At 43.9% G+C, this 25968-nt stretch overlaps 1 protein-coding gene across 1 annotated transcript in view; it reads left to right on the forward strand.

Annotated features, from left to right (window-relative positions):
* Nucleotides 1-7798: 7798 nt before the first annotated feature.
* Nucleotides 7799-25968, forward strand: part of LOC106590676 (cysteine-rich secretory protein LCCL domain-containing 1) — a 49606-nt gene continuing 31436 nt past the window's right edge. The window contains exons 1-2 of the mRNA XM_045710967.2: nucleotides 7799-8078; nucleotides 11334-12345. Of these exons, the coding sequence (XP_045566923.1) occupies nucleotides 12070-12345 (276 nt within the window). The 5' untranslated portion in view covers nucleotides 7799-8078; nucleotides 11334-12069. The remainder of the gene's footprint in view (nucleotides 8079-11333; nucleotides 12346-25968) is intronic.

Consider the following 25968-nt stretch of genomic DNA (forward strand, 5'->3'; position numbering starts at 1 on the left):
GAGAGCCTTTTACACGGCCTGGGGAGTAGACTAGATGGGGGAGAGCCTTTTACACGGCCTGGGGAGTAGACTAGATGGGGGAGAGCCTTTTACACGGCCTGGGGAGTAGACTAGATGGGGGAGAGCCTTTTACACGGCCTGGGGAGTAGACTAGATGGGGGAGAGCCTTTTACACGGCCTGGGGAGTAGACTAGATGGGAGAGAGCCTTACACACGGCCTGGGGAGTAGACTAGATGGGGGAGAGCCTTTTACACGGCCTGGGGAGTAGACTAGATGGGAGAGAGCCCTACACACGGCCTGAGGAGTAGACTAGATGGGGGAGAGCCTTACACACAGCCTTGCTGCTGGTGATTCTCTGATCCACCTCTATGCAGAGGACACCATTCTGTATACTTCTGGCCCTTCTTTTGACACTTCGTATAACTGTTTTGGAATAGGGGGCATTATTCGGAAGTTTGGATGACTGAGGTGCCCAAAGTAAAATTCTTGTTTCTCAGGCCCAGAAGTTAGGATATGCATATAATTGGTAGATTTGGATAGAAAACACTCTGAAGTTTCCAAAACCGTTCAAATAATGTCTGTGAGTATAACAGAACTGATATGGCAGGCGAAAACCAAAGGAGAATTCACCCAGGAAGTGGGATATTTTTGATGTGTGTAGTTTTCAATTGCCTGCCTATGCAGTATGTAATGGGTTAGGACCCAGATTGCCGCTCCTATGACTTCCACTAGATGTCAACAGTCTTTAGACATTGTTTCAGGCTTGTTTTCTGAAAAATGAGGAAGAATGAGACCTTTCTGTCAGTGGACTATAGAAGGAACCAGAGCTGTTTTGAGCGCGTGAGCGATTGTGCGCTGTTTGTTGTTTTCCCTTTCTATTGAATACGCTATTGTCCGGTTGAAATATTATCGATTATTTAGACAATAGACAACCTGAGGATTAATTATAAACATTGTTTGACATGTTTCGACAAACTTTACCAGTACTGTTAGTGTCACGCCCTGACCATAGAGAGCCTTTTTATTCTCTATGTTGGTTAGGTCAGGGTGTGACTAGGGTGGGTAATCTAGGTTGTTCTATTTCTATGTTGGCCTGGTATGGTTCCCAATCAGAGGCAGCTGTTTATCGTTGTCTCTGATTGGGGATCATGTTTAGGCAGCCATTTCCCCACTGTGTTTTGTGGGATCTTGTTTTGTTTATGTGTAGTTGCCTGTGAGCACTTTATTTACTTCACGTTTCGTTTGTTCGTTTATTGTTTTGTATTTGCTGAAGTTTCACTTCATAATAAAGATGTGGAACGCTACGTACGCTGCGCCTTGGTCCAGTTTTTACGACGATCGTGACAGAAGATCCCACCAAACCAGGACCAAGCAGCGTGTTCACCAGGTGAAGGAGTTTTGGACATGGAAAGAAGTGATGGGTGGATGCGAGACCCTTCCTTGGCGGCAGACGGAAGGTAATGATGGAGGAAGGCGACGACGCCGGGGTTCGCGGCCACAGAAAGCCCAAGGACAACCCCAAGATTTTTTTGGGGGGGCACAAGGGGTGGCCGGTCGAACCGAGGAGAGTGCCAGAGCCTGAATGGCAAATTCTGGAGGAGCGTGTCGTCAGACCACAGCCACAGAAACCCAATAATTTTTTTTGGGGGGGGGGCATATGGAGCTGGCGGCTGAGCAGAGGGAAGAGCCACAGACCACATGGGGAGAGATGAGAGAGATGTTGTACAAGTGTGTTCTGCTCAACATCCGACCAGAGGATCCTGTCACCAGTCCGGTGCAACCTGTGTCGGCCCCACGCACTAGACCTCCAGTGCGCCTTCCCAGTCTGGTAAAAACTGTGCCAGCTCTACGCACCAGGTCTCCAGTACGCCTCCACAGCCCTGTACGTCCTGTGCCAGACCTGGCAAAGGCCTTCGACTATGTCAATCACCACATTCTTATCGGCAGACTCAACAGCCTTGGTTTCTCAAATGATTGCCTCGCCTGGTTCACCAACTACAGAGTTCAGTATGCCAAATCGGACCTCAGGCAGTCTCTATGTGGGTGCCACAGGGTTCAATTCTCAGGCCGACTCTTTTCTCTGTATACGATGTTGCTCTTGCTGATCCACCTCTACTCAGACGACACAATTCTGTATCCTTCCCGGCCTTCTTTGGACACTGTGTTAACTAACCTCCAGACGAGCTTCAATGCCATACAACTCTCCTTCCGTGGCCTCCAACTGCTCTTAAATGCAAGTAAAACTAAATGCATGCTCTTCAACCAATCGCTGCCCGCACCTGCCAGCCCGTCCAGCATCACTACTCTGGACGGTTCTGACTTAGAATATGTGGACAACTACAAATACCTAGGTGTCTGGTTAGACTGTAAACTCTCCTTCCAGACTCACATTAAGCATCTCCAATCCAAAATGAAATCTAGAATCAGCTTCCTATTTCGCAACAAAGCCTCCTTCACTCATGCTGCTAAACAAACCCTCACAAAACAGACTATCCTACCGATCCTCGACTTCTACGATGTCATTTACAAAATAGCCTCCAACACTCTACTCAGCAAATTGGATGCAGTCTATCACAGTGCCATCCGTTTTGTCACCAAAGCCCCATATACTACCCACCACTGCGAACTGTATGCTCTCGTTGACTGGCCCTCGTTTCATATTCATCGCCAAACCCACTGGCTTCAGGTCATTTATAAGTCTTTGCTAGGTGAAGCCCTGCCTTATCTCAGCTCACTGGTCACCATAGCAGCACCCACCCGTAGCACGCGCTCCAGCAGGTATATCTCACTGGTCACCCCCAAAGCCTATTCCTCCTTTGGCCGCCTTTCCTTCCAGTTCTCTGCTGCCAATGACTGGAACGAATTGCAAAAATCAATGAAGCTGGAGACTTAAATCTCCCTCACTAACTTTAAGCATCAGCTGTCAGATCAGGTTACAGATCACTGCACCTGTACATAGCCCATCTGTAAATAGTCCACCCAACTACCTCATCCCCATATTATTATTTATTTTTGCTCTTTTGCACCCCAGTATCTCTACTTGTACGTCATCATCTGCACATCTATCACTCCAGTGTTAACGCTAAATTGTATTTTTTTCTCCACTATGGCCTATTTATTGATTTCCTACCCTAATCTTACCTCATTTGCACACACTGTATATAGACTTTTATATTGTGTTATTGACTGTACGTTTGTTTATTCCATGTGTAACTCTGTGATGTTGTTTGTGACGCACTTTGCCAGGTCGCAGTAGTAAATGAGAACTTGTTCTCAACTGGCCTACCTCATTTAAATAAAGGTGAAATAAATAAATATTAATAAAAAATTAAACATGTATATAGTCCATATGAATAGAGTCACACAGAGCGGCAGGCACGATTAGGACACAGAGAGGAAGGCACGATTAGGACACAGAGAGGAAGGCACGATTAGAACACAGAGAGGAAGGCACGATTAGAACACAGAGAGGAAGACACGATTAGAACACAGAGAGGAAGGCACGATTAGAACACAGAGAGGAAGACACGATTAGAACACAGAGAGGAAGGCACGATTAGAACACAGAGAGGAAGACACGATTAGAACACAGAGAGGAAGGCACGATTAGAACACAGAGAGGAAGACACGATTAGAACACAGAGAGGAAGACACGATTAGAACACAGAGAGGAAGGCACGATTAGAACACAGAGAGGAAGGCACGATTAGAACACAGAGAGGAAGACACGATTAGAACACAGAGAGGAAGGCACGATTAGGACACAGAGAGGAAGGCACGATTAGAACACAGAGAGGAAGACACGATTAGAACACAGAGAGGAAGGCACGATTAGAACACAGAGAGGAAGGCACGATTAGAACACAGAGAGGAAGGCACGATTAGAACACAGAGAGGAAGACACGATTAGAACACAGAGAGGAAGGTACGATTAGAACACAGAGAGGAAGACACGATTAGAACACAGAGAGGAAGGCACGATTAGAACACAGAGAGGAAGGCACGATTAGAACACAGAGAGGAAGACACGATTAGAACACAGAGAGGAAGGCACGATTAGAACACAGAGAGGAAGGCACGATTAGAACACAGAGAGGAAGGCACGATTAGAACACAGAGAGGAAGGCACGATTAGAACACAGAGAGGAAGGCACGATTAGAACACAGAGAGGAAGGCACGATTAGAACACAGAGAGGAAGGCACGATTAGAACACAGAGAGGAAGGTACGATTAGAACACAGAGAGGAAGGTACGATTAGAACACAGAGAGGAAGGCACGATTAGAACACAGAGAGGAAGGCACGATTAGAACACAGAGAGGAAGACACGATTAGAACACAGAGAGGAAGGCACGATTAGAACACAGAGAGGAAGGCACGATTAGAACACAGAGAGGAAGACACGATTAGAACACAGAGAGGAAGGCACGATTAGAACACAGAGAGGAAGGCACGATTAGAACACAGAGAGGAAGGTACGATTAGAACACAGAGAGGAAGGCACGATTAGAACACAGAGAGGAAGGCACGATTAGAACACAGAGAGGAAGGCACGATTAGAACACAGAGAGGAAGGCACGATTAGAACACAGAGAGGAAGGCACGATTAGAACACAGAGAGGAAGGCACGATTAGAACACAGAGAGGAAGGCACGATTAGGACACAGAGAGGAAGGCACGATTAGAACACAGAGAGGAAGACACGATTAGAACACAGAGAGGAAGGTACGATTAGAACACAGATCCAGTATATTAGTATTCTGTGCACTGATCAACGCTGGCAACGCAATAATATGTTCGTCAAACAATAATAATGAAAAGGTGAATAAACAGTGTTTATATGCGTTCCACTACATCCCTGGTTGAGACCCCGACTGAGTTCCAATACTGTCGTGGGCCCCCTAGCGGCTGGGGGACCTAATCCACCTCTTATGTCGCTTACGCCTGGAGCCGGCCCTGGATAGATGGGTAAATGTTTGGTGTAGCAATGGTAAGTAGAACTTGTGTTTGGTCAAGTTTGGTTAGTATTAGGTGGGGTTTGGTATGGTCAGGTTTGGTTTGGTTAGTATTAGGTCAGATTTGGTTAGTGTATGGTCAGGCTTGGTTAGTATTAGGTCAGATTTGGTTAGTATTAGGTCAGGTTTCATTAGTATTAGGACAGGTTTGGTTGGTGTATGGTCAGGTTTGGTTAGGTCAGGTTTGGTTGGCATTAGGTCAGGTTTGGTTAGTATTAGGCCAGGTTTGGTTAGTGTATGGTCAGGTTTGGTTAGTATTAGGCCAGGTTTGGTTAGTATTAGGTCAGGTTTGGTTAGTGTATGGTCAGGTTTGGTTAGTATTAGGCCAGGTTTAGTTAGTATTGGGCCAGGTTTGGTTAGTATTAGGGCAGGTTTGGTTAGTATTAGGACAGGTTTGGTTAGTATTAGGACAGGTTTGGTTAGTATTAGGTCAGGTTTGGTTAGTATTAGGTCAGGTTTGGTTAATATTAGGGCAGGTTTGGTTAGTGCATGGTCAGGTTTGGTTAGTATTGGGCCAGGTTTGGTTAGTATTAGGTCAGGTTTGGTTAGTGTATGGTCAGGTTTGGTTAGTATTGGGCCAGGTTTAGTTAGTAGTGGGCCAGGTTTGGTTAGTATTAGGGCAGGTTTGGTTAGTATTAGGACAGGTTTGGTTAGTATTAGGACAGGTTTGGTTAGTATTAGGTCAGGTTTGGTTAGTATTAGGTCAGGTTTGGTTAATATTAGGGCAGGTTTGGTTAGTGCATGGTCAGGTTTGGTTAGTATTGGGCCAGGTTTGGTTAGTATTAGGTCAGGTTTGGTTAGTGTATGGTCAGGTTTGGTTAGTATTAGGCCAGGTTTGGTTAGTATTGGGCCAGGTTTGGTTAGTATTAGGGCAGGTTTGGATAGTATTAGGACAGGTTTGGTTAGTATTAGGTCAGGTTGGGTTAGTATTAGGTCAGGTTTGGTTAGTATTAGGTCAGGTTTGGTTAATATTAGGGCAGGTTTGGTTAGTGCATGGTCAGGTTTGGTTAGTATTGGGCCAGGTTTGGTTAGTGTATGGTCAGGTTTGGTTAGTATTGGGCCAGGTTTGGTTAGTATTAGGACAGGTTTGGTTAGTATTAGGTCAGGTTTGGTTAGTCTTAGGACAAGTTTGGTGAGAATTAGGTCAGGTTTGGTTAATATTAGGGCAGGTTTGGTTAATATTATGTCAGGTTTGGTTAATATTAGGGCAGGTTTGGTTAATATTAGGGCAGGTTTGGTTAATATTAGGTCAAGGTTGGTATAACACCCTCCATTAGACGAAACACTAGTGTACTATTTACTCTAAAATAGAACCTGTGAGTTACTACTCTCCTGTAAAACTCTCCTGTAAAACTCATGTAGAAGTCTCCTGTAAAACTCTCCTGTAAAACTCTCCTGTAGAACTCTCCTGTAGAACTCTCCTGTAGAACTCTCCTGTAGAACTCTCCTGTAGAACTCTCCTGTAAAACTCTCCTGTAAAACTCTCCTGTAAAACTCTCCTGTAAAACTCTCCTGTAGATCTCTCCTGTAGATCTCTCCTGTAGAACTCTCCTGTAAAACTCTCCTGTAGAACTCTCCTGTAAAACTCTCCTGTAGAACTCTCCTGTAGAACTCTCCTGTAGAACTCTCCTATAGAACTCTCCTGTAGATCTCTCCTGTAGATCTCTCCTGTAGAACTCTCCTGTAGAACTCTCCTGTAAAACTCTCCTGTAAAACTCTCCTGTAGATCTCTCCTGTAGATCTCTCCTGTAGATCTCTCCTGTAGAACTCTCCTGTAGAACTCTCCTGTAGAACTCTCCTATAGAACTCTCCTGTAGATCTCTCCTGTAGATCTCTCCTGTAGAACTCTCCTGTAGAACTCTCCTGTAGAACTCTCCTGTAGAACTCTCCTGTAGATCTCTCCTGTAGAACTCTCCTGTAGAACTCTCCTGTAGAACTCTCCTGTAGAACTCTCCTGTAGATCTCTCCTGTAGAACTCTCCTGTAGAACTCTCCTGTAGAACTCTCCTGTAGAACTCTCCTGTAGAACTCTCCTGTAGAACTCTCCTGCTGTAAGTAATTACTGTGCTTCCAACTCCAACAAGAACACAACATAGCTATTTTCAGTATGGGTGATTTGGTTGCTGTACTGTACCGTAGCCAGGTAGGTTATTAATATGGGAGAGACCGTGAGCAGCAGCACCTGAGGCTGAAGTCAATATAAAGGCTTGTTGTGTTTGCGTGTGTGTGTGTGTGTGTGTGTGTGTGTGTGTGTGTGTGTTGTCAGTGCATGCGTGTGCGTGTTGACCTGTGTGCGCATGCCTGTGTGTGTGTGTGTTGCTTCGGTGTGTGTTTGTGTGTGTGTGTAGACCATTATGTTATACTGTTGAAGGGACAACATGCCAGTCTCTATGGCTCCCATGTTGCAAATGGGTTTGGTTCTAAATTACATCATAATCCCTTTAACACATCACGACCTTTTGACCAGGGTCTCTGTTCAAACTCAGTGCACTTTAGGGACTAGGGTGTCATTTGGGATGTAAACGTGTTTCTGTGAAGCCTCCTCAATTTAATCAACAAAAAGTCTCTCTCTGGCCTTCACAGTAACCTAACTGCCTATTTCCCATTTCCTCACGCTGTGTTACTTTACACACACACACACACACACACACACAACACACACACACACACACACACACACACACACACACACACACACACACACACACACGGTTGCTCCCGCTGGCTGTGCTCCCAGTTAAAACGAGTGGGCAGTGTCATAACTTTTGAGAGGTGTGGTCTGAGTTGAGGATAAATGTACTGATGGTATTTGAGGCTCGGAGCGCAATATTCCTTCCTGCAGAGTGAAAGTCAAATTATCCAGCTCAAAACGACTTGTGAAGTGTGCAGCTATTTCTTCGATTCACACGGGACTTTTGCGACAACCGTGCAGTCAATCACATCTGTGAAGCAGAACTGCGTAGCGGGAGGAAATTCCTGGGTCGTTCAACTTCAGCTGACGAGAAACTGCATCCGACTGTCACTTGAGCAGAACTATTTCAGCGTCATTGAAATTGATCAAAGGTCATTATACAGTTTACTATTTTTAACCTTTTATTGAGAGTGAAAATATGTAACGGAATAAAAGTTTTCGTTTGACTGAATTTAAATGTACCTATAACATTATAAAAAAAAAACATGATGCTTTATGTGCGTCTTAATTTGCCAATGCATATTCGCACTACTGTGTCCTATGTTCAAACTATTCCATCCATTTTGCGCACGTGTTGCAACAAAGAGGATTGTTGATTTAAATCCAGTGACCAAAATCAAATACCACAAGGTTATTTGCGAGCTCACTTTCCCTGGAGGCCACTGAGTTCCCCCCCAAAAAAGAGATCCCTAAACTAACACGAAGCGTCATTGAAGCAGGGAGCTGATGAGTTGAAGTCGGGTAATCCTATCTATCTATCTATCTATCTATCTATCTATCTATCTATCTATCTATCTATCTATCTATCTATCTATCTATCTATCTATCTATCTATCTATCTATCTATCTATCTATCTATCTATCTATCTATCTATCTGTCTGTCTGTCTGTCTGTCTGTCTGTCTGTCTGTCTGTCTGTCTGTCTGTCTGTCTGTCTGTCTGTCTGTCTGTCTGTCTGTCTGTCTGTCTGTCTGTCTGTCTGTCTGTCTGTCTGTCTGTCTGTCTGTCTGTCTGTCTGTCTGTCTGTCTGTCTGTCTGTCTGTCTGTCTGTCTGTCTGTCTGTCTGTCTGTCTGTCTGTCTGTCTGTCTGTCTGTCTGTCGTAAAGGGAAAATCTGTCGACTTTGCATGAAAATGTGCTTGGAAGTTGAAAACACGAGCAGTGGGTTTGTTTCCTTGGAACTGTAAACAGCCACCGAGTATGATGTCACTGATTATGATGTCACCGAGTAGGATGTCACTGATTATGACGTCACCGGGCGCACCGTATGACGTCACCGAGTATGACGTCACCGAGTATGACGTCACCGAGTATGACGTCACCGATTATGATATCCTCTCTGGGCTATGTGGGACGCTACCGTCCCACCTGCGGGACACAGCCAGTGAAATAGCAGGGCGGCAAATTCAAAACAGCAAAAATGTCATAATTCAAATTTCTCAAACATACTTCTATTTTACACCATTTTAAAGATACACTTCTCTTTAACCCAACCACATTGTCCGATTTCAAAAAGGCTTTACGGAGAAAGCAAAACATTAGATTATGTTAGGACAGTGCCTAAAAAATAAAAGCCACACAGCTATTTTCCAAGCACGGAGAGGCATCACAAAAACCAGAAATACAGCTAAAATTAAGCACCAACCTTTGATGATCTTCATCAAATGGCACTCATAGGACTTCATGTTACACAATACATGTATGTTTTGCTCGATAAAGTTCATATTTATATCCAAAAACCCCATTTTACATTGGCCCGTAATGTTCAGAAATGCTTTTCCTCCGAAAACTTCCAGTGAATGAGCACATCAATTTACAGAAATACTCATCATAAACGTTGATAAAATATTAAACTGTTTTTCAAAGAATTATAGATCAACAGTCCTCTGCAACCGCTGTGACAGATTTCAAAAAAGCTTCACGGGGAAAGCACACTTTGCAATAATCTGAGTACGGCGTTCAGAAAACAACATCAGGCAATACAGATACCCGCCATTTTGGAGTCATTTAAAATCATAAATAGCATTATAAATATTCACTTACCTTTGATGATCTTCATCAGAATGCACTCCTAGGAATCCCAGGTCCACAATAAATGTTGTTTTGTTCGATAAAGTCCATAATTTATGTCCTTTTTGTTCGCGCGTTCAGTAAGCTACTCCAAATGTAGGACGCGCGCATAAAATTCACGACGAAAAGTCAAAAAGAGTTCTATTTACGTTCATAGAAACATGTCAAACGATGTATAGCATCAATCTTTAGGGCCTTTTTAACATAAAACTTCAATAATATTCCAACCGGACGATTCCAATGTCTTGAAAAATGTAATGGAACACAGCTACCTCTCATGTGAATGCAAGCCAATTAACTCATGTGCTTTCCTGAGTCAACAACTTCCAACTTCCTTTGTTCGCTCTCTGTTCACCATAGAAGCCTCAAACACCTTTTTAAAGACTGTTGACATCTAGTGGAAGCCTTAGGAAGTGCAAAATGAACCCTAAGTCACTGTATACTGAATAGGCCCAGTCTTGAAAAACTACAAATCACTTCCTGGTTGGATTTTTTCTCAGGTTTTTGCCTGCCATATGAGTTCTGTTATACTCACAGACATCATTCAAACAGTTTTTGAAACTTCAGAGTGTTTTCTATCCAAATCTACTAATAATATGCATATCCTACGTTCTGAGCCCGAGTAGTAGGCAGTTTAATTTGGGCACGTCATTCATCCGAATTTCCGAATACTGCCCCCTGTCGCTAAAAAGATATCACTAGCTTTCATGAAGGATTCTGGCCAATGCCTGCTTCATTTAGATTGGTTTGGGCTCCCACAGACATCTTAACACATCTTAACACATCTTAAACACATCTTAAACACATCTTAACACATCTTAACACATCTTAACAGATCTTTAACACATCTTAAACACATCTTAACACATCTTAACACATCTTAAACACATCTTAACACATCTTAAACACATCTTAAACACATCTTAACACATCTTAAACACATCTTAAACACATCTTAACACATCTTAACACATCTTAAACACATCTTAACACATCTTAACACATCTTAACAGATTTTAACACATCTTAACACATCTTAACACATCTTAAACACATCTTAACACATCTTAACACATCTTAACAGATTTTAACACATCTTAACAGATCTTAACACATCTTAAACATATCTTTACACATCTTAAACATATCTTAACACATCTTAAACATATCTTAACACATCTTAACACATCTTAACAGATTTTAACACATCTTAACAGATCTTAAACACATCTTAACACATCTTAAACACATCTTTACACATCTTAACACATCTTAAACAGATCTTAACACATCTTAAACAGATCTTAAAACATCTTCAAAATTTGAATCGGGGACCGATGAGTATCGGTGAATCGCTACATCTCCACAATTTACCCCCAGTGAACCCCAACAGTTTCCCAAACTATAACGCTGGCCACGAGCCAACAGCTCCGCTATCCAATCCACTGTACCTACCAAAATCAATATAGTTGTTTAGCAAAACTCGACACAGGTTGTTAAGCCCGGCCAATAACTTTATTTCCTTCTTCCTCATCTCTTCCTCTCTCTCTACTCCAGGAATCTATCCTTCTACAACAAGAATCTCTCTCTCTACAACAGGAATCTATCCTTCTACTCCAGGAATCTATCCCTCTACTCCAGGAATCTCTCTCTCTACAACAGAAATCTATCCTTCTACTCCAGGAATCTATCCCTCTACTCCAGGAATCTCTCTCTCTACAACAGAAATCTATCCTTCTACTCCAGGAATCTATCCCTCTACTCCAGGAATCTCTCTCTCTACAACAGGAATCTATCCTTCTACTCCAGGAATCTCTTCCTCTACTCCAGGAATCTATCCTTCTACTCCAGGAATCTATCCTTCTACTCCAGGAATCTCTTCCTCTGCTCCAGGAATCTCTTCCTCTACTCCAGGAATCTATCCTTCTACTCCAGGAATCTATCCTTCTACTCCAGGAATCTATCCTTCTACTCCAGGAATCTCTTCCTCTGCTCCAGGAATCTCTTCCTCTACACCAGGAATCCATCCCTCTACTCCAGGAATCCATCCCTCTACTCCAGGAATCTATCCCTCTACTCCAGGAATCTCTTCCTCTACACCAGGAATCCATCCCTCTACTCCAGGAATCTATCCCTCTACTCCAGGACACATAGGAGAGGAGGAGAAGAAGGATAGATATAAAAACAAACAGGGACTCCATCGTTCATCCTTCTTCCCCAAGGCTCCACAGTTGAAAAGGTCATCAATCTGTCCATCCATCCATTAATCCGTTCATCCCTCCCTCCGCCGGTCATGATATCCTGGGACTGGCTAAGGGGAGCGTCCGTGCTACTGGCGATCCACGCCTCCGTCTCCATGGTGACGATCGGGAACGGTAACCACGGTAACGGTACGGGCCCCGGCTGGGATGGTATTCTGGAGAAGTACTTTGTTGAAGAGGGGGACCGGTGGCAGGCCAAGCAGAGAGGGAAGAGGGCCATCACAGATACAGACATGACCGCCATACTGGATCTGCACAACAGGCTGAGAGGAAAGGTTCATCCACCTGCTTCTAACATGGAATACATGGTAGGACACACACACACGCACACACACAAGCGCGCACACACGCACACGCACACGCACGCACACACACACACACACACACACACACACGCACACACACACGCACACGCACACACACACACACACACACACACACACACACACAGAGATAGTGGTAAACTGTATACTGTAGTTAGTGGTAAACTGTAGGTTAGTGGTATTCTGTATACAGTAGGTTAGTGGTATTCTGTATACTGTAGGTTAGTGGTATACTGTAGGTTAGAGGTATACTGTATACTGTAGGTTAGTGGTATACTGTATACTGTAGGTTAGTGGTATACTGTAGGTTAGTGGTATACTGTAGGTTAGTGGTATACTGTATACTGTAGGTTAGTGGTATACTGTATACTGTAGGTTAGTGGTATACTGTATACTGTAGGTTAGTGGTATACTGTAGGTTAGTGGTATACTGTAGGTTAGTGGTATACTGTATACTGTAGGTTATACTGTATACTGTAGGTTAGTGGTATACTGTATATTGTAGGTTAGTGGTATACTGTATACTGTAGTTAGTGGTATACTGTATACTGTAGGTTAGTGGTATACTGTAGGTTAGTGGTATACTGTATACTGTAGGTTAGTGGTATTACTGTATACTGTATAGTATACAAGTTAGTGGTATACTGTAGAGTTAGTGGTATAACTGTATATTGTAGGTTAGTGGTATACTGTATACTGTAGGTTAGTGGTATACTGTAGGTTAGTGGGTATACTGTATACTGTAGGTTAGTGGTATTCTGTATACTGTAGGTTAGTGGTATACTGTATACTGTAGGTTAGTGGTATATCTGTATACTGTAGGTTAGTGGTATACTGTATACTGTAGGTTAGTGGTATACTGTATACTGTAGGTAGTGGTATGACTGGTATACTGTAGGTTAGTGGTATACTGTATACTGTAGGTTAGTGGTATACAGTATACTGTAGGTTAGTGGTATACTGTATACTGTAGGTTAGTGGTATACTGTATACTGTAGGTTAGTGGTATACTGTAAACTGTAGGTTAGTGGTATACTGTATACTGTAGGTTAGTGGTATACTGTATACTGTAGGTTAGTGGTATAGCTGTAGGTTAGTGGTATACTGTATACTTGTAGGTTAGTGGTATACTGTATACTGTAGGTTAGAGGTATACTGTATACTGTAGTTAGTGGTATACTGTATACTGTAGGTTAGTGGTATACTGTAGGTTAGTGGTATACTGTATACTCGTAGGTTAGTGGTATACTGTAGATTAGTGGTATACTGTATACAGGTTAGTGGTATACTGTAGGTTAGTGGTATCTGTATACTGTAGGTTAGTGGTATACTGTATACTGTAGGTTAGTGGTAGTACTGTAGGTTAGTGGTATACTGTATACTGTAGGTTAGGGTATACTGGTATACTGTAGGTTAGTGGTATACTGTATACTGTAGGTTAGTGGTATACTGTATATTGTAGGTTAGTGGTATACTGTATACTGTAGGTTAGAGGTATACTGTAGGTTAGTGGTATACTGTAGGTTAGTGGTATACTGTAATTTAGTGGTATACTGTAGGTTAGTGGTATACTGTATACTGTAGGTTAGTGGTATACTGCATACTGTAGATTAGTGGTATACTATATACAAGTTAGTGGTATACTGTAGGTTAGTGGTATACTTTATACTGTAGGTTAGTGGTATACTGTATATTGTAGGTTAGTGGTATACTGTATACTGTAGGTTAGAGGTATACTGTAGGTTAGTGGTATACTGTATACTGTAGGTTAGAGGTATACTGTAGGTTAGTGGTATACTGTATACTCTAGGTTAGAGGTATACTGTAGGTTAGTGGTATACTGTAGGTTAGTGGTATACTGTAGGTTAGTGGTATACTGTATACTGTAGGTTAGTGGTATACTGTAGGTTAGATGTATACTGTATACTGTAGGTTAGATGTATACTGTATACTGTAGGTTAGTGGTATACTGTATACTGTAGGTTAGTGGTATACTGTATACTGTAGGTTAGTGGTATACTGTAGGTTAGTGGTATACTGTATACTGTAGATTAGTGGTATACTGTATACAAGTTAGTGGTATACTGTAGGTTAGTGGTATACTGTAGGTTAGTGGTATACTGTATACTGTAGGTTAGTGGTATACTGTATACTGTAGGTTAGTGGTATACTGTATACTGTAGGTTAGAGGTATACTGTAGGTTAGTGGTATACTGTATACAAGTTAGTGGTATACTGTAGGTTAGATGTATACTGTATACTGTAGGTTAGATGTATACTGTATACTGTAGGTTAGTGGTATACTGTATACTGTAGGTTAGTGGTATACTGTATACTGTAGGTTAGTGGTATACTGTATACTGTAGGTTAGTGGTATACTGTAGGTTAGTGGTATACTGTATACTGTAGGTTAGTGGTATACTGTATACTGTAGGTTAGTGGTATACTGTATACTGTAGGTTAGTGGTATACTGTAGGTTAGTGGTATACTGTAGGTTAGTGGTATTCTGTATACTGTAGGTTAGTGGTATTCTGTATACTGTAGGTTAGTGGTATACTGTATACTGTAGGTTAGAGGTATACTGTATACTGTAGGTTCATGGTTTACTGAATACTGTAGGTTCGTGGTATACTGTATACTGTAGGTTAGTGTTATCCTATTGTCCCTGTGGGCTACAGTGTGAAATAAGCCTGTGCAGGATCTGTCCTGTTCACCAGTTGGCTGTCGGCTCCATACCCAGAGGAATACAGTATAGACCCCTGAGTCCCTAACTAACATACTGTATGTCTCTGTAATTACATGGAATAATGACTTGGGCATGTGATCGTATAACTGAGAGGCGATGGTATGCCTGTACGCGTGTCAGTGTGTGCGTGCACAATGGCATACGTGTGGTCATGTGGGCCCGTTAATGTGTGTGTGTGTGTGTGTGTGTGTGTGTGTGTGTGTGTGTGTGTGTGTGTGTGTGTGTGTGTGTGTGTGTGTGTCTGCGGTTCTGCCTGGCAGCCCCCCCCCCCCCCCCCCCCCCGTTGAGGCCTGCTCCAGAGAAATGATGAGGCTGCAGTAAACCAGGCAGCTCTACTTGTTTACCCAGAGGGGAGAGGAGACATGGAGAGACGGAGGTGAAGAGAGAAGAGAGAGCGAGGAGAGAGGGAGGGAGGGAGGGAGGGAGGGAGGGAGGGAGGGAGGGAGGGAGGTGACAAGAGAGGAGACATGGGGAAAGAGAGGTGAAAAGAGAGTAGACATGGAGAGAGGAGAGAGAGAGAGAGAGAGAGAGAGAGAGAGAGAGAGAAATACAGGGAGAGAGAGAGAGAGAGAGAGAGAGAGAAATATGAACGAGAATCATCAATATTTTTCAATAAGTCAATATATTTCCTATCCAGAAGATGTTCCACAGCTGTCCTTTGATAGAAGGATAATATTAGCTCAAATGTACTGCTGTCATTTCCAACACAGTCTGACAAGCTTAACTGATTAGTTTCTGGACAAGGCTTCTAGCTCTCTCTCTCTCTCTCTCTCTCTATTAAATTTAAATTAAATTTAAGGGGTTTTACTGGCATGGGAAACTTGTCTTTATTCTTTTGGAACTTCTGTGAGTGTAATTTTTTATTTCACTTTTGTTTGTTATCTATTTCACTTGCTGTGGCAATATAAACATATTTCATAGTATGTCTATATACAGTGTTGTAACGACGTGCAAATGGTTAAAGTACAAAAGGGAAAATAAATAAACATAAATATAGGTTGTATTTACAATGGTGTTTATTCTGCACTGGTTGACCTTTTCTCGTGCAACAGGTCACAAATCTCTCTCTCTCCCCTCTCTCTCTCTCCACTCTCTCCCTCCACTCTCTCTCTCTCTCTCTCTCTCTCTCTCTCTCTGTCTCTCTCTCTCTCTCTCTCTCTCTCTCTCTCTCTCCACTCTCTCCCTCCACTTCCTCGCTCGCCCTCCTCTCTCTCTCTCTCTCTCTCTCTCTCTCTCTCTCTCTCTCTCTCTCTTTCTCTCCCCTCGCTCGCTCCCCTCACTCGCTCGCTCTCTCGCTCCCTCCTCTCTCTCTCCCTCTCTCTCTCCCTCCTCTCTCTCTCTCCTCCTCCCTTTCTCTCCCTCTCCTGTCTCCTTCTCTCCCTCCCCTCTTTCTCTCTGTCCCTCTCCCTAACACCCTGGCTCAGTTCCCGGGCTGGCATTATCCCACAATTGCTATGCTTCTTTAGAATTCCCTGGTTCTGCTCTCTCACTCTTCAGTGGCGCATCCTGCTCTGTTCCTATTGCGGTCCTGGTTTAGACTAGCCCAATGTGACAGAGGAATTCCCTCTCACTCCACTGTTGACCCACACATATAAACAGACAAGTGTCAGTGTTAGAAACTCTGTATGGCAAACAGATGTCATCTTGGGAGCAGGGAGGAGAGGGAATGTCAGGCTAGGTTTGGACCAAAGCCAGTTGGATAAGGGGTGCTACTGGTATTTAGCTCTTCAAGATGAAGCCGGATTGATGTTGTTGTCTCCCCCCCCCCCCCCCTAGCTAGAACGTGTTGCATTTTAAAACATGTTACCACAGTATCCTAGTCAGCAGTTACTAAATGTTTATAAAGATCTTTGGAATTTATCCACTACATTCCAATTTTGAGTTCTGATTCTGAACCACCGTTCTAGAATGTGACTTTGGAATTGCTCCAATCCATGATTCCAAGAAGCTTTTCTTGCCACACCGTGCACTAAATGAAATGTTAGCTGATAGTATACTTACCGTATACCTAGGGCCCTGTGTTTTAATACTGTCCTTACTGTTTATCTAGGGCCCTGTGTTTTAATACTGTCCTTACTGTTTATCTAGGGCCCTGTGTTTTAATACTGTCCTTACTGTTTATCTAGGGCCCTGTGTTTTAATACTGTCCTTACTGTTTATCTAGGGCCCTGTGTTTTAATACTGTCCTTACTGTTTATCTAGGGCCCTGTGTTTTAATACTGTCCTTACTGTTTATCTAGGGCCCTGTGTTTTAATACTGTCCTTACTGTTTATCTAGGGCCCTGTGTTTTAATACTGTCCTTACTGTTTATCTAGGGCCCTGTGTTTTAATACTGTCCTTACTGTTTATCTAGGGCCCTGTGTTTTAATACTGTCCTTACTGTTTATCTAGGGCCCTGTGTTTTAATACTGTCCTTACTGTTTATCTAGGGCCCTGTGTTTTAATACTGTCCTTACTGTTTATCTAGGGCCCTGTGTTTTAATACTGTCCTTACTGTTTATCTAGGGCCCTGTGTTTTAATACTGTCCTTACTGTTTATCTAGGGCCCTGTGTTTTAATGGTATACGTACTATAGATACCCCTGGACTAGATAGTTACTCTGTTTATGTAGATGATTGACTATGAAGATGAAAATATGAATATGAGGGATCATTTTGTCTAGCTGTCTGATTGGCCAGTGGCCAGCTCTAAGCCCTCTGATTGGAGCATATATGGTTGTACATTTCAGAGCTGTCTAATAACAACAGAACTGACTGGCTACTGGGGCAGCACTACTGTCTGGCTGGACCAACCAACACATTCGGAAGGTATTCAGACCCTTCACTTCTTCCACATTTTGTTACGTTACAGCTGCATTCTAAAGTTGATTAAATAAATTAAAAATCCTCATCAATCTACTCACAATACCCCATAATGACATCACAATACCCCATAATGACATCACAATACCCCATAATGACATCACAATACCCCATAATGACATCACAATATCCCATAATGACATCACAATACCCCATAATGACATCACAATACCCCATAATGACATCACAATATCCCATAATGACAAAGAGAAAACTGGTTTTTAGACATTTTAGCAAATTTGCTATGAGACTCGAAATTGAGGTCAGCTGCATTCTATTTCTATTAATCATCCATGGGATGTTTCTAAAACTTGATTGGAGTCCACCTGTGGTAAATGTAATTGATTGGACATTATTTGGATAGACACACACCTGTTTGTATAAGATCCCACAGTTGAAAGTGCGAGTCAGAGCAAAAACCAAGCCATGAGGTCGAAGGAATTGTCCGTAGAGATCCGAGACAGGATTGTGTTGAGGCACAGATCTGGTGAAGGGTACCAAAAAATGTCTGCAGCATTAAAGGTCCCCAAGAACACAGCGGCCTCCATCATTCTTAAATGGAAGAAGTTTTGAACCACCAAGACTCTTCCTAGAGCTGGCCGCCTGGCCAAACTGAGCAATCGGGGGAGAAGCGCCTTGGTCAGGGAGGTGACTAAGAACCCGATGGTCGCTCTGACAGAGCTCTAGAGTTCCTCTGTGGAGATGAGAGAACCTTCCAGAAGGACAACCATCTTTGCAGCACTCCACTAATCAGGCCTTTATGGTAGAGTGGCCAGACGGAAGCCACTACTCAGTAAAAGGCACATGACAGCCCGCTTGGAGTTTGCCAAAAGGCACCTAAAATGCCGAGTGTCACGTCTGGAGGAAACCTGGCACTATCCCAACGGTGAAGCATGGTGGTGGCAGCATCATGCTGTGGGGATGTTTTTCAGCAGCAGGGAATGGGAGACAAGTCAGGATCGAGACAATGATGAACGGAGGAAAGTACAGAGAGATCCTTGATGAAAACCTTCTCCAGAGCGCTCAGGACCTCAGACTGGGGCGAAGGTTCACCTTCCAACAGGACAACGACCCTGAGCACACAGCCAAGACAACGCAGGAGTGACTTCGGGACAAGTCTCTGAATATCCTTGAGAGCCCCAACCAGAGCCCGGTCTTGAACCTGATCGAACATCCCTGGAGAGACCTGAAAATAGCTGTGCAACGACGCTCCCCATCCAACCTGACAGAGCTTGAGTTGATCTGCAGAGAAGAATGGGAGAATGATACCTAAGAAGACTTGAGGCTGTAATCGCTGTCAGAGGTGCTTCAACAAATCACATCAAAGTTTATTTGTCACGTGCGCTGAATACAACAGGTGTACACCGTACAGTGAAATGCTTACTTACAGGCTCTAACCAATAGTGCAAAAAAGGTATTAGGTGATGTGAATACTGAGTAAGTACTGAGTAAAGGGTCTGAATACTTACGTAAATGTGATATTTAATTTATTATTATGAGGTATTGGTTGTACATTGATGAGAAAAAAAAAATTATTTCATCAAATTTAGAATAAGGCTGTAACAAAATGTGGAAAATGTCAAGACGTCTGAATACTTTCCAAATGCACTGTATACAGTGTACGTACAGTGCACATGTCTGTCTGTCTGTCTGTCTGTCTGTCTGTCTGTCTGTCTGTCTGTCTGTCTGTCTGTCTGTCTGTCTGTCCTGTCTGTCTGTCTGTCTGTATAACACCTCACATCTCTCTATAACACCCCACATCTCTCTATAACACCTCACATCTCTCTCTATAACACCTCACATCTCTCTATAACACCCCACATCTCTCTATAACACCTCACATCGCTCTATCACACCTCACATCTCTCTCTATAACACCTCACATCGCTCTATCACACCTCACATCTCTCTCTATAACACCTCACATCTCTCTATCACACCTCACATCTCTCTATAACACCTCACATCTCTCTATCACACCTCACATCTCTCTATAACACCTCACATCTCTCTATCACACCTCACATCTCTCTATAACACCTCACATCTCTCTATAACACCTCACATCTCTCTCTATAACACCTCACATCTCTCTCTATAACACCTCACATCTCTCTATAACACCTCACATCTCTCTCTATAACACCTCACATCTCTCTATCACACCTCACATCTCTCTATAACACCTCACATCGCTCTATAACACCTCACATCTCTCTCTATAACACCTCACATCTCTCTCTATAACACCTCACATCTCTCTATAACACCTCACATCTCTCTCTATAACACCTCACATCTCTCTCTATAACACCTCACATCTCTCTCTATAACACCTCACATCTCTCTATCACACCTCACATCTCTCTATAACAACTCTAATTGTTTCATATTTTTTACATTTTGTCAGGATATGCAGCTCCAACTCGGGTTATGTTGTGGTGCAGTGGTTGCACAACCTTTCCTCTACAGGGAGCCAGGTTTTCCTGTGTCTACCTGTCTCAATGGCAAGGCTGTGCTCACTGAGCCTGGACTATGTCAAGGTTTTTATCCGTAACCATGGTCAAATAGTTAGCCACGGTGTACTGTCGATTTAGGGCCAGATAGCACTGCGTTTTGCTTTGTGCTTGTTTTTCCCAATAAGTAATGTAGTTTTGTTTTGACTGTGTTGTAATTTGTTTTGATCTGATTGATTGGATGTTCTGGTCCTGAGGCTTCAGTGTGCTAGTAGAACAGGTTTGTGAACTCAGCCCCAGGACCAGCTGGATGAGGGTCCTGAGGCTTCAGTGTGTTAGTAGAACAGGTTAGTGAACTCAGCCCCAGGACCAGCTGGATGAGGGTCCTGAGGCTTCAGTGTGTTAGTAGAACAGGTTTGTGAACTCAGCCCCAGGACCAGCTGGATGAGGGTCCTGAGGCTTCAGTGTCTTAGTAGAACAGGTTAGTGAACTCAGCCCCAGGACCAGCTGGATGATTTGTCACTGTGTTACTGTGTTACTGTGTGATGTGTTACTGTGTTACTGGATGAGGGGACTCTTTTCTTTGCTCAGCTCTTGGCAATGCAGGGCTTGTTTCTCTCCCTCTTCTTTTCTCTCCTGCTCCCTCCAGACAATTTACTCTGGACAGGAAACTGAACTCACAAAGGAAGTTTACCCTTCTGCACCTGTGCACACACACGCACGCACGCATGCACGCACACACACACACACACACACACACACACACACACACACACTGAGAAATAAAGACCCATTCAGTGGTTGAGGAGCTCCCCATCCAACTCCTTCACAGAGGACACAATGTCTCCCTGATAGACTGGTCCCCTTCACAGAGAACACAATGCCTCTCTGGTAGACTGGTCCCCTTCACAGAGGACACAATGTCTCCCTGATAGACTGGTCCCCTTCACAGAGGACACAATGTCTCCCTGATAGACTGGTCCCCTTCACAGAGGACACAATGCCTCCCTGATAGACTGGTCCCCTTCACAGAGGACACAATGCCTCACAGAGGACACAATGTCTCCCTGATAGACTGGTCCCCTTCACAGAGAACACAATGCCTCCCTGTTAGACTGGTCCCCTTCACAGAGGACACAATGCCTCCCTGTTAGACTGGTCCCCTTCACAGAGGACACAATGTCTCCCTGATAGACTGGTCCCCTTCACAGAGGACACAATGCCTCCCTGTTAGACTGGTCCCCTTCACAGAGGACACAATGTCTCTCTGGTAGACTGGTCCCCTTCACAGAGGACACAATGCCTCCCTGATAGACTGGGCCCCTTTCACAGAGGACACAATGCCTCTCTGGTAGACTGGTCCCCTTCACAGAGGACACAATGCCTCTCTGGTAGACTGGTCCCCTTCACAGAGGACACAATGTCTCCCTGATAGACTGGTTCCCTTCACAGAGGACACAATGCCTCCCTGATTAACTGGTCCCCTTCACAGAGGACACAATGCCTCTCTGGTAGACTGGTCCCCTTCACAGAGGACACAATGCCTCTCTGATAGACTGGTCCCCTTCACAGAGGACACAATGTCTCCCTGATAGACTGGTCTCTTTCACAGAGGACACAATGTCTCCCTGATAGACTGGTCCCCTTCACAGAGGACACAATGTCTCCCTGATAGACTGGTCTCTTTCACAGAGGACACAATGTCTCCCTGATAGACTGGTCCCCTTCACAGAGGACACAATGTCTCCCTGATAGACTGGTCCCCTTCACAGAGGACACAATGCCTCACAGAGGACACAATGCCTCCCTGATAGACTGGTCCCCTTTCACAGAGGACACAATGCCTCTCTGGTAGACTGGTCCCCTTCACAGAGGACACAATGTCTCCCTGGTAGACTGGTCCCCTTCACAGAGGACACAATGCCTCCCTTATAGACTGGTTCCCTTCACAGAGAATACAACGTCTCCCTGATATACTGCCTCCCCCTCACACACACACCAGATGACCCCCCGACGAATAAATAAAAATAGATGAAGTGTTAAGTGAAAATGAAAAGTGCTGTGCTGAAAGCCTAGAGCAGGAAAAGAGTTTGTCTTTTATGAGTCTCAGTAGGTGTATGGTTAGCGGCCTGTTGGGCCCAGGGTTCAGAACCTCAAACCTCCTGCCTATATAAGGTCCCACAGTTGACAGTGAATTTCAGAGCAAAAACCAAGCCGTGAGGTCGAAGGAATTGTCCGTAGAGCTCCGAGACAGGATTGTGTCGAGGCACAGATCTGGGGAAGGGTACCAAAACATTTCTACAGCATTGAAGGTCCCCAAGAACACAGTGGCCTCCATCATTCTTAAATGGAAGAAATTTGGAACCAATAAGACTCTTCCTAGAGCTGGCCACCTGACCAAACTGAGCAATCGGGGGAGAAGGGTCTTGGTCAGAGAGGTTAACAAGACAGGAGTGTTACTGTGTAATGTGTTACTGTGTTACTGTGCTACTGTGTTAATTTGTCACTGTGTTACTGTGTTACTGTGTTACTGTGTGATGTGTTACTGTGTTACTGTGTTGCTGCGTTACTGTGTTGCTGTGTTACTGTGTGATGTGTTACTGTGTTACTGTGTTGCTGTGTTACTGTATTACTGTGTTGCTGCGTTACTGTGTTGCTGTGTTACTGTGTTACTGTATTACTGTGTTACTGTGTGATGTGTCGCTGTGTTACTGTGTTACTGTGTGATGTGTTACTGTGTTACTGTGTTGCTGTGTTACTGTATTACTGTGTTGCTGCGTTACTGTGTTGCTGTGTTACTGTGTTACTGTATTACTGTGTTACTGTGTTGCTGTGTTGCGGTGTTACTGTGTTGCTGTGTTACTGTGTTGCTGTATTACTGTATTACTGTGTTACTGTGTTACTGTGTTACTGTGTGATGTGTTGCTGTGTTACTGTGTTACTGCGTTACTGTGTTGCTGTGTTGCTGTATCACTGTGTTGCTGTATCACTGTGTTACTGTGTTACTGTGTTACTGTGTTGCTGTGTGATGTGTCGCTGTGTTACTGTGTCGCTGTATTACTGTGTTGCTGTATCAATGTGTTACTGTGTTACTGTGTTGCTGTATTACTATGTTACTGTGTTACTATGTTACTATGTTGCTGTGTTGCTGTGTTGCTGTGTTACTATGTTACTGTGCTACTTACTGTGTGATGTGTTACTGTGTTGCTGTGTTGCTGTGTTACTGTGTTACTATGTTGCTGTGTTGCTGTGTTGCTGTGTTACTATGTTACTGTGCTACTTACTGTGTGATGTGTTACTGTGTTGCTGTGTTACTGTGTTGCTGTGTGATGTGTTACTGTGTTACTGTGTTGCTGTGTGATGTGTTACTGTGTTACTGTGTTGCTGTATTACTGTGTTGCTGTGTTGCTGTGTTGCTGTGTTGCTGTGTGATGTGTTACTGTGTTACTGTGTTGCCGTGTTGCTGTGTTACTGTATTACTGTGTTGCTGTGTTGCTGTGTTACTGTGTTGCTGTGTTACTGTATTACTGTGTTGCTGTGTTGCTGTGTTGCTGTGTTACTGTGTTGCTGCGTTGCTGCGTTGCTGCGTTGCTGTGTTGCTGCGTTGCTGCGTTGCTGCGTTGCTGCGTTGCTGTGTTCGTCGTAAAGGACCAAGGTGCAGCGTGATAAGCGAGCATCTTACTGTAATATAAAATGAAACACCGTCAAAACAACAAAAATACAAAAAAGAACGTGAAGTTCTGCAGGCTACACAGCAGCAATACAAAATCAAGATCCCACTCTGTGATGTGGACCAGTCTATATTTCTCCAATATAATAGTCCAAATCTCCTCCTCCCTGTAACTATGGTGTCCTCAGCTACCCAACATGGATTCGCCTTTGCTATGTTACCAAACAAGCCAAGTGTGCATCCCAAATGGCAACCTATTCCCTATGGACACTGGTCAAACTATATAGGAGAGCCTGTCTTTTACTTTGTGTAACTTGTGCAGTTTGATAAGCAGTCATGTCTGTTCTAGTGGCCATTTGTGCTGATAATTTTTATTTTGGTAATTTTTTTAAATATATATTGGCCCTGGTCAAAAGTAGTCCATTATAAAGGGAAATGGGTACCATTTGGGATGTATTTCGAGCCTTCGACGTTCTGCTATGTAACGGAATTAATCCAGCCCCACCAGACATCCTGTTAGTTACTGTTGCTGGGCAGGTGTTACATTCAGGACTAATGTGGAGAACAGAGGTTGTTTTTGGGGAGACGTGATTGAGGGAAGGACGTGGGGATATATTTCAGAGCCTGGTATTGGTGTAGATTTACAGCGGGGGTGAGGGTTAGTGATGGCTGGTATTGGTGTAGATTTACAGCTGGTATTGGTGTAGATTTACAGCTGGTATTGGTGTAGATTTACAGCTGGTATTGGTGTAGATTTACAGCTGGTATTGGTGTAGATTTACAGCTGGTATTGGTGTAGATTTACAGCTGGTATTGGTGTAGATTTACAGCTGGTATTGGTGTAGATTTACAGCAGGGGTGAGGGTTAGTGATGGCTGTGCTGTGGGACTTCCAGAGCTGAATGTGTGAAATGTTTAAGCTCTGAAACCTTTAGCCAGCTTTACACACACACAAGCACACGCACACACACACACATACACACACGCACGCACGCACGCACATACACACACACACACACACACATACACACACGCACGCACGCACACACACACACATACACACACGCACGCACGCACATACACGCACACACTCAAATTTCGACAACCGCCAGGATTGGGTGTCCCACACTCAAGGTGAAAGTACCGGTGTGCATTTGAAGCAACATATATACTCTAAAATAATTACAACTTCATGTGTTTAAAAAATAAATTGTCGAAAGTAGCCAGAAAGTAGGTCAATGTAGCAGTTAGATGAAGACCTGTTTTCTAAATTCCACCCACAAAACCCCAGAAATGGAACCTGGCATCTTCTGCTTCTGACCAGAGACTAGACTTGCATTTCAAAACGCAGGAAAGAGCAGAACAGAGCCTACTGAAAGAGAGTTGGGCTGAGACCAATCGCTAAACCCCTCTCTATTCCCCTCTCTAGTCCCCTCTCTAGTCCCCTCTCTAGTCCCCTATCTAAACCCCTCTCTAGACCCCTCTCTATTCCCCTCTCTAGACCCCTCTCTAGACCCCTCTCTAGTCCCCTCTCTAGTCCCCTCTCTAGTCCCCTCTCTAGTCCCCTCTCTAGTCCCCTCGCTAAACCCCTCTCTAGTCCCCTCTCTAGACCCCTCTCTATTCCCCTCTCTAGACCCATCTATAGTCCCCTCTCTAGACCCCTCTTTAGACCCCTCTCTAGACCCCTCTTTAGACCCCTCTCTAGACCCCTCTCTAGACCCATCTATAGTCCCCTCTCTAGACCCCTCTCTAGACCCATCTATAGTCCCCTCTCTAGACCCATCTATAGACCCCTCTCTATTCCCCTCTCTATTCCCCTCTCTAGTCCCCTCTCTAGACCCCTCTCTAGACCCATCTATAAACCCCTCTCTAGA

This window comes from Salmo salar, chromosome 29, assembly GCF_965601325.2.
Source record: "Salmo salar chromosome 29, fSalSal1, whole genome shotgun sequence".
NCBI classification, from domain to species: Eukaryota; Metazoa; Chordata; class Actinopteri; order Salmoniformes; family Salmonidae; genus Salmo; species Salmo salar.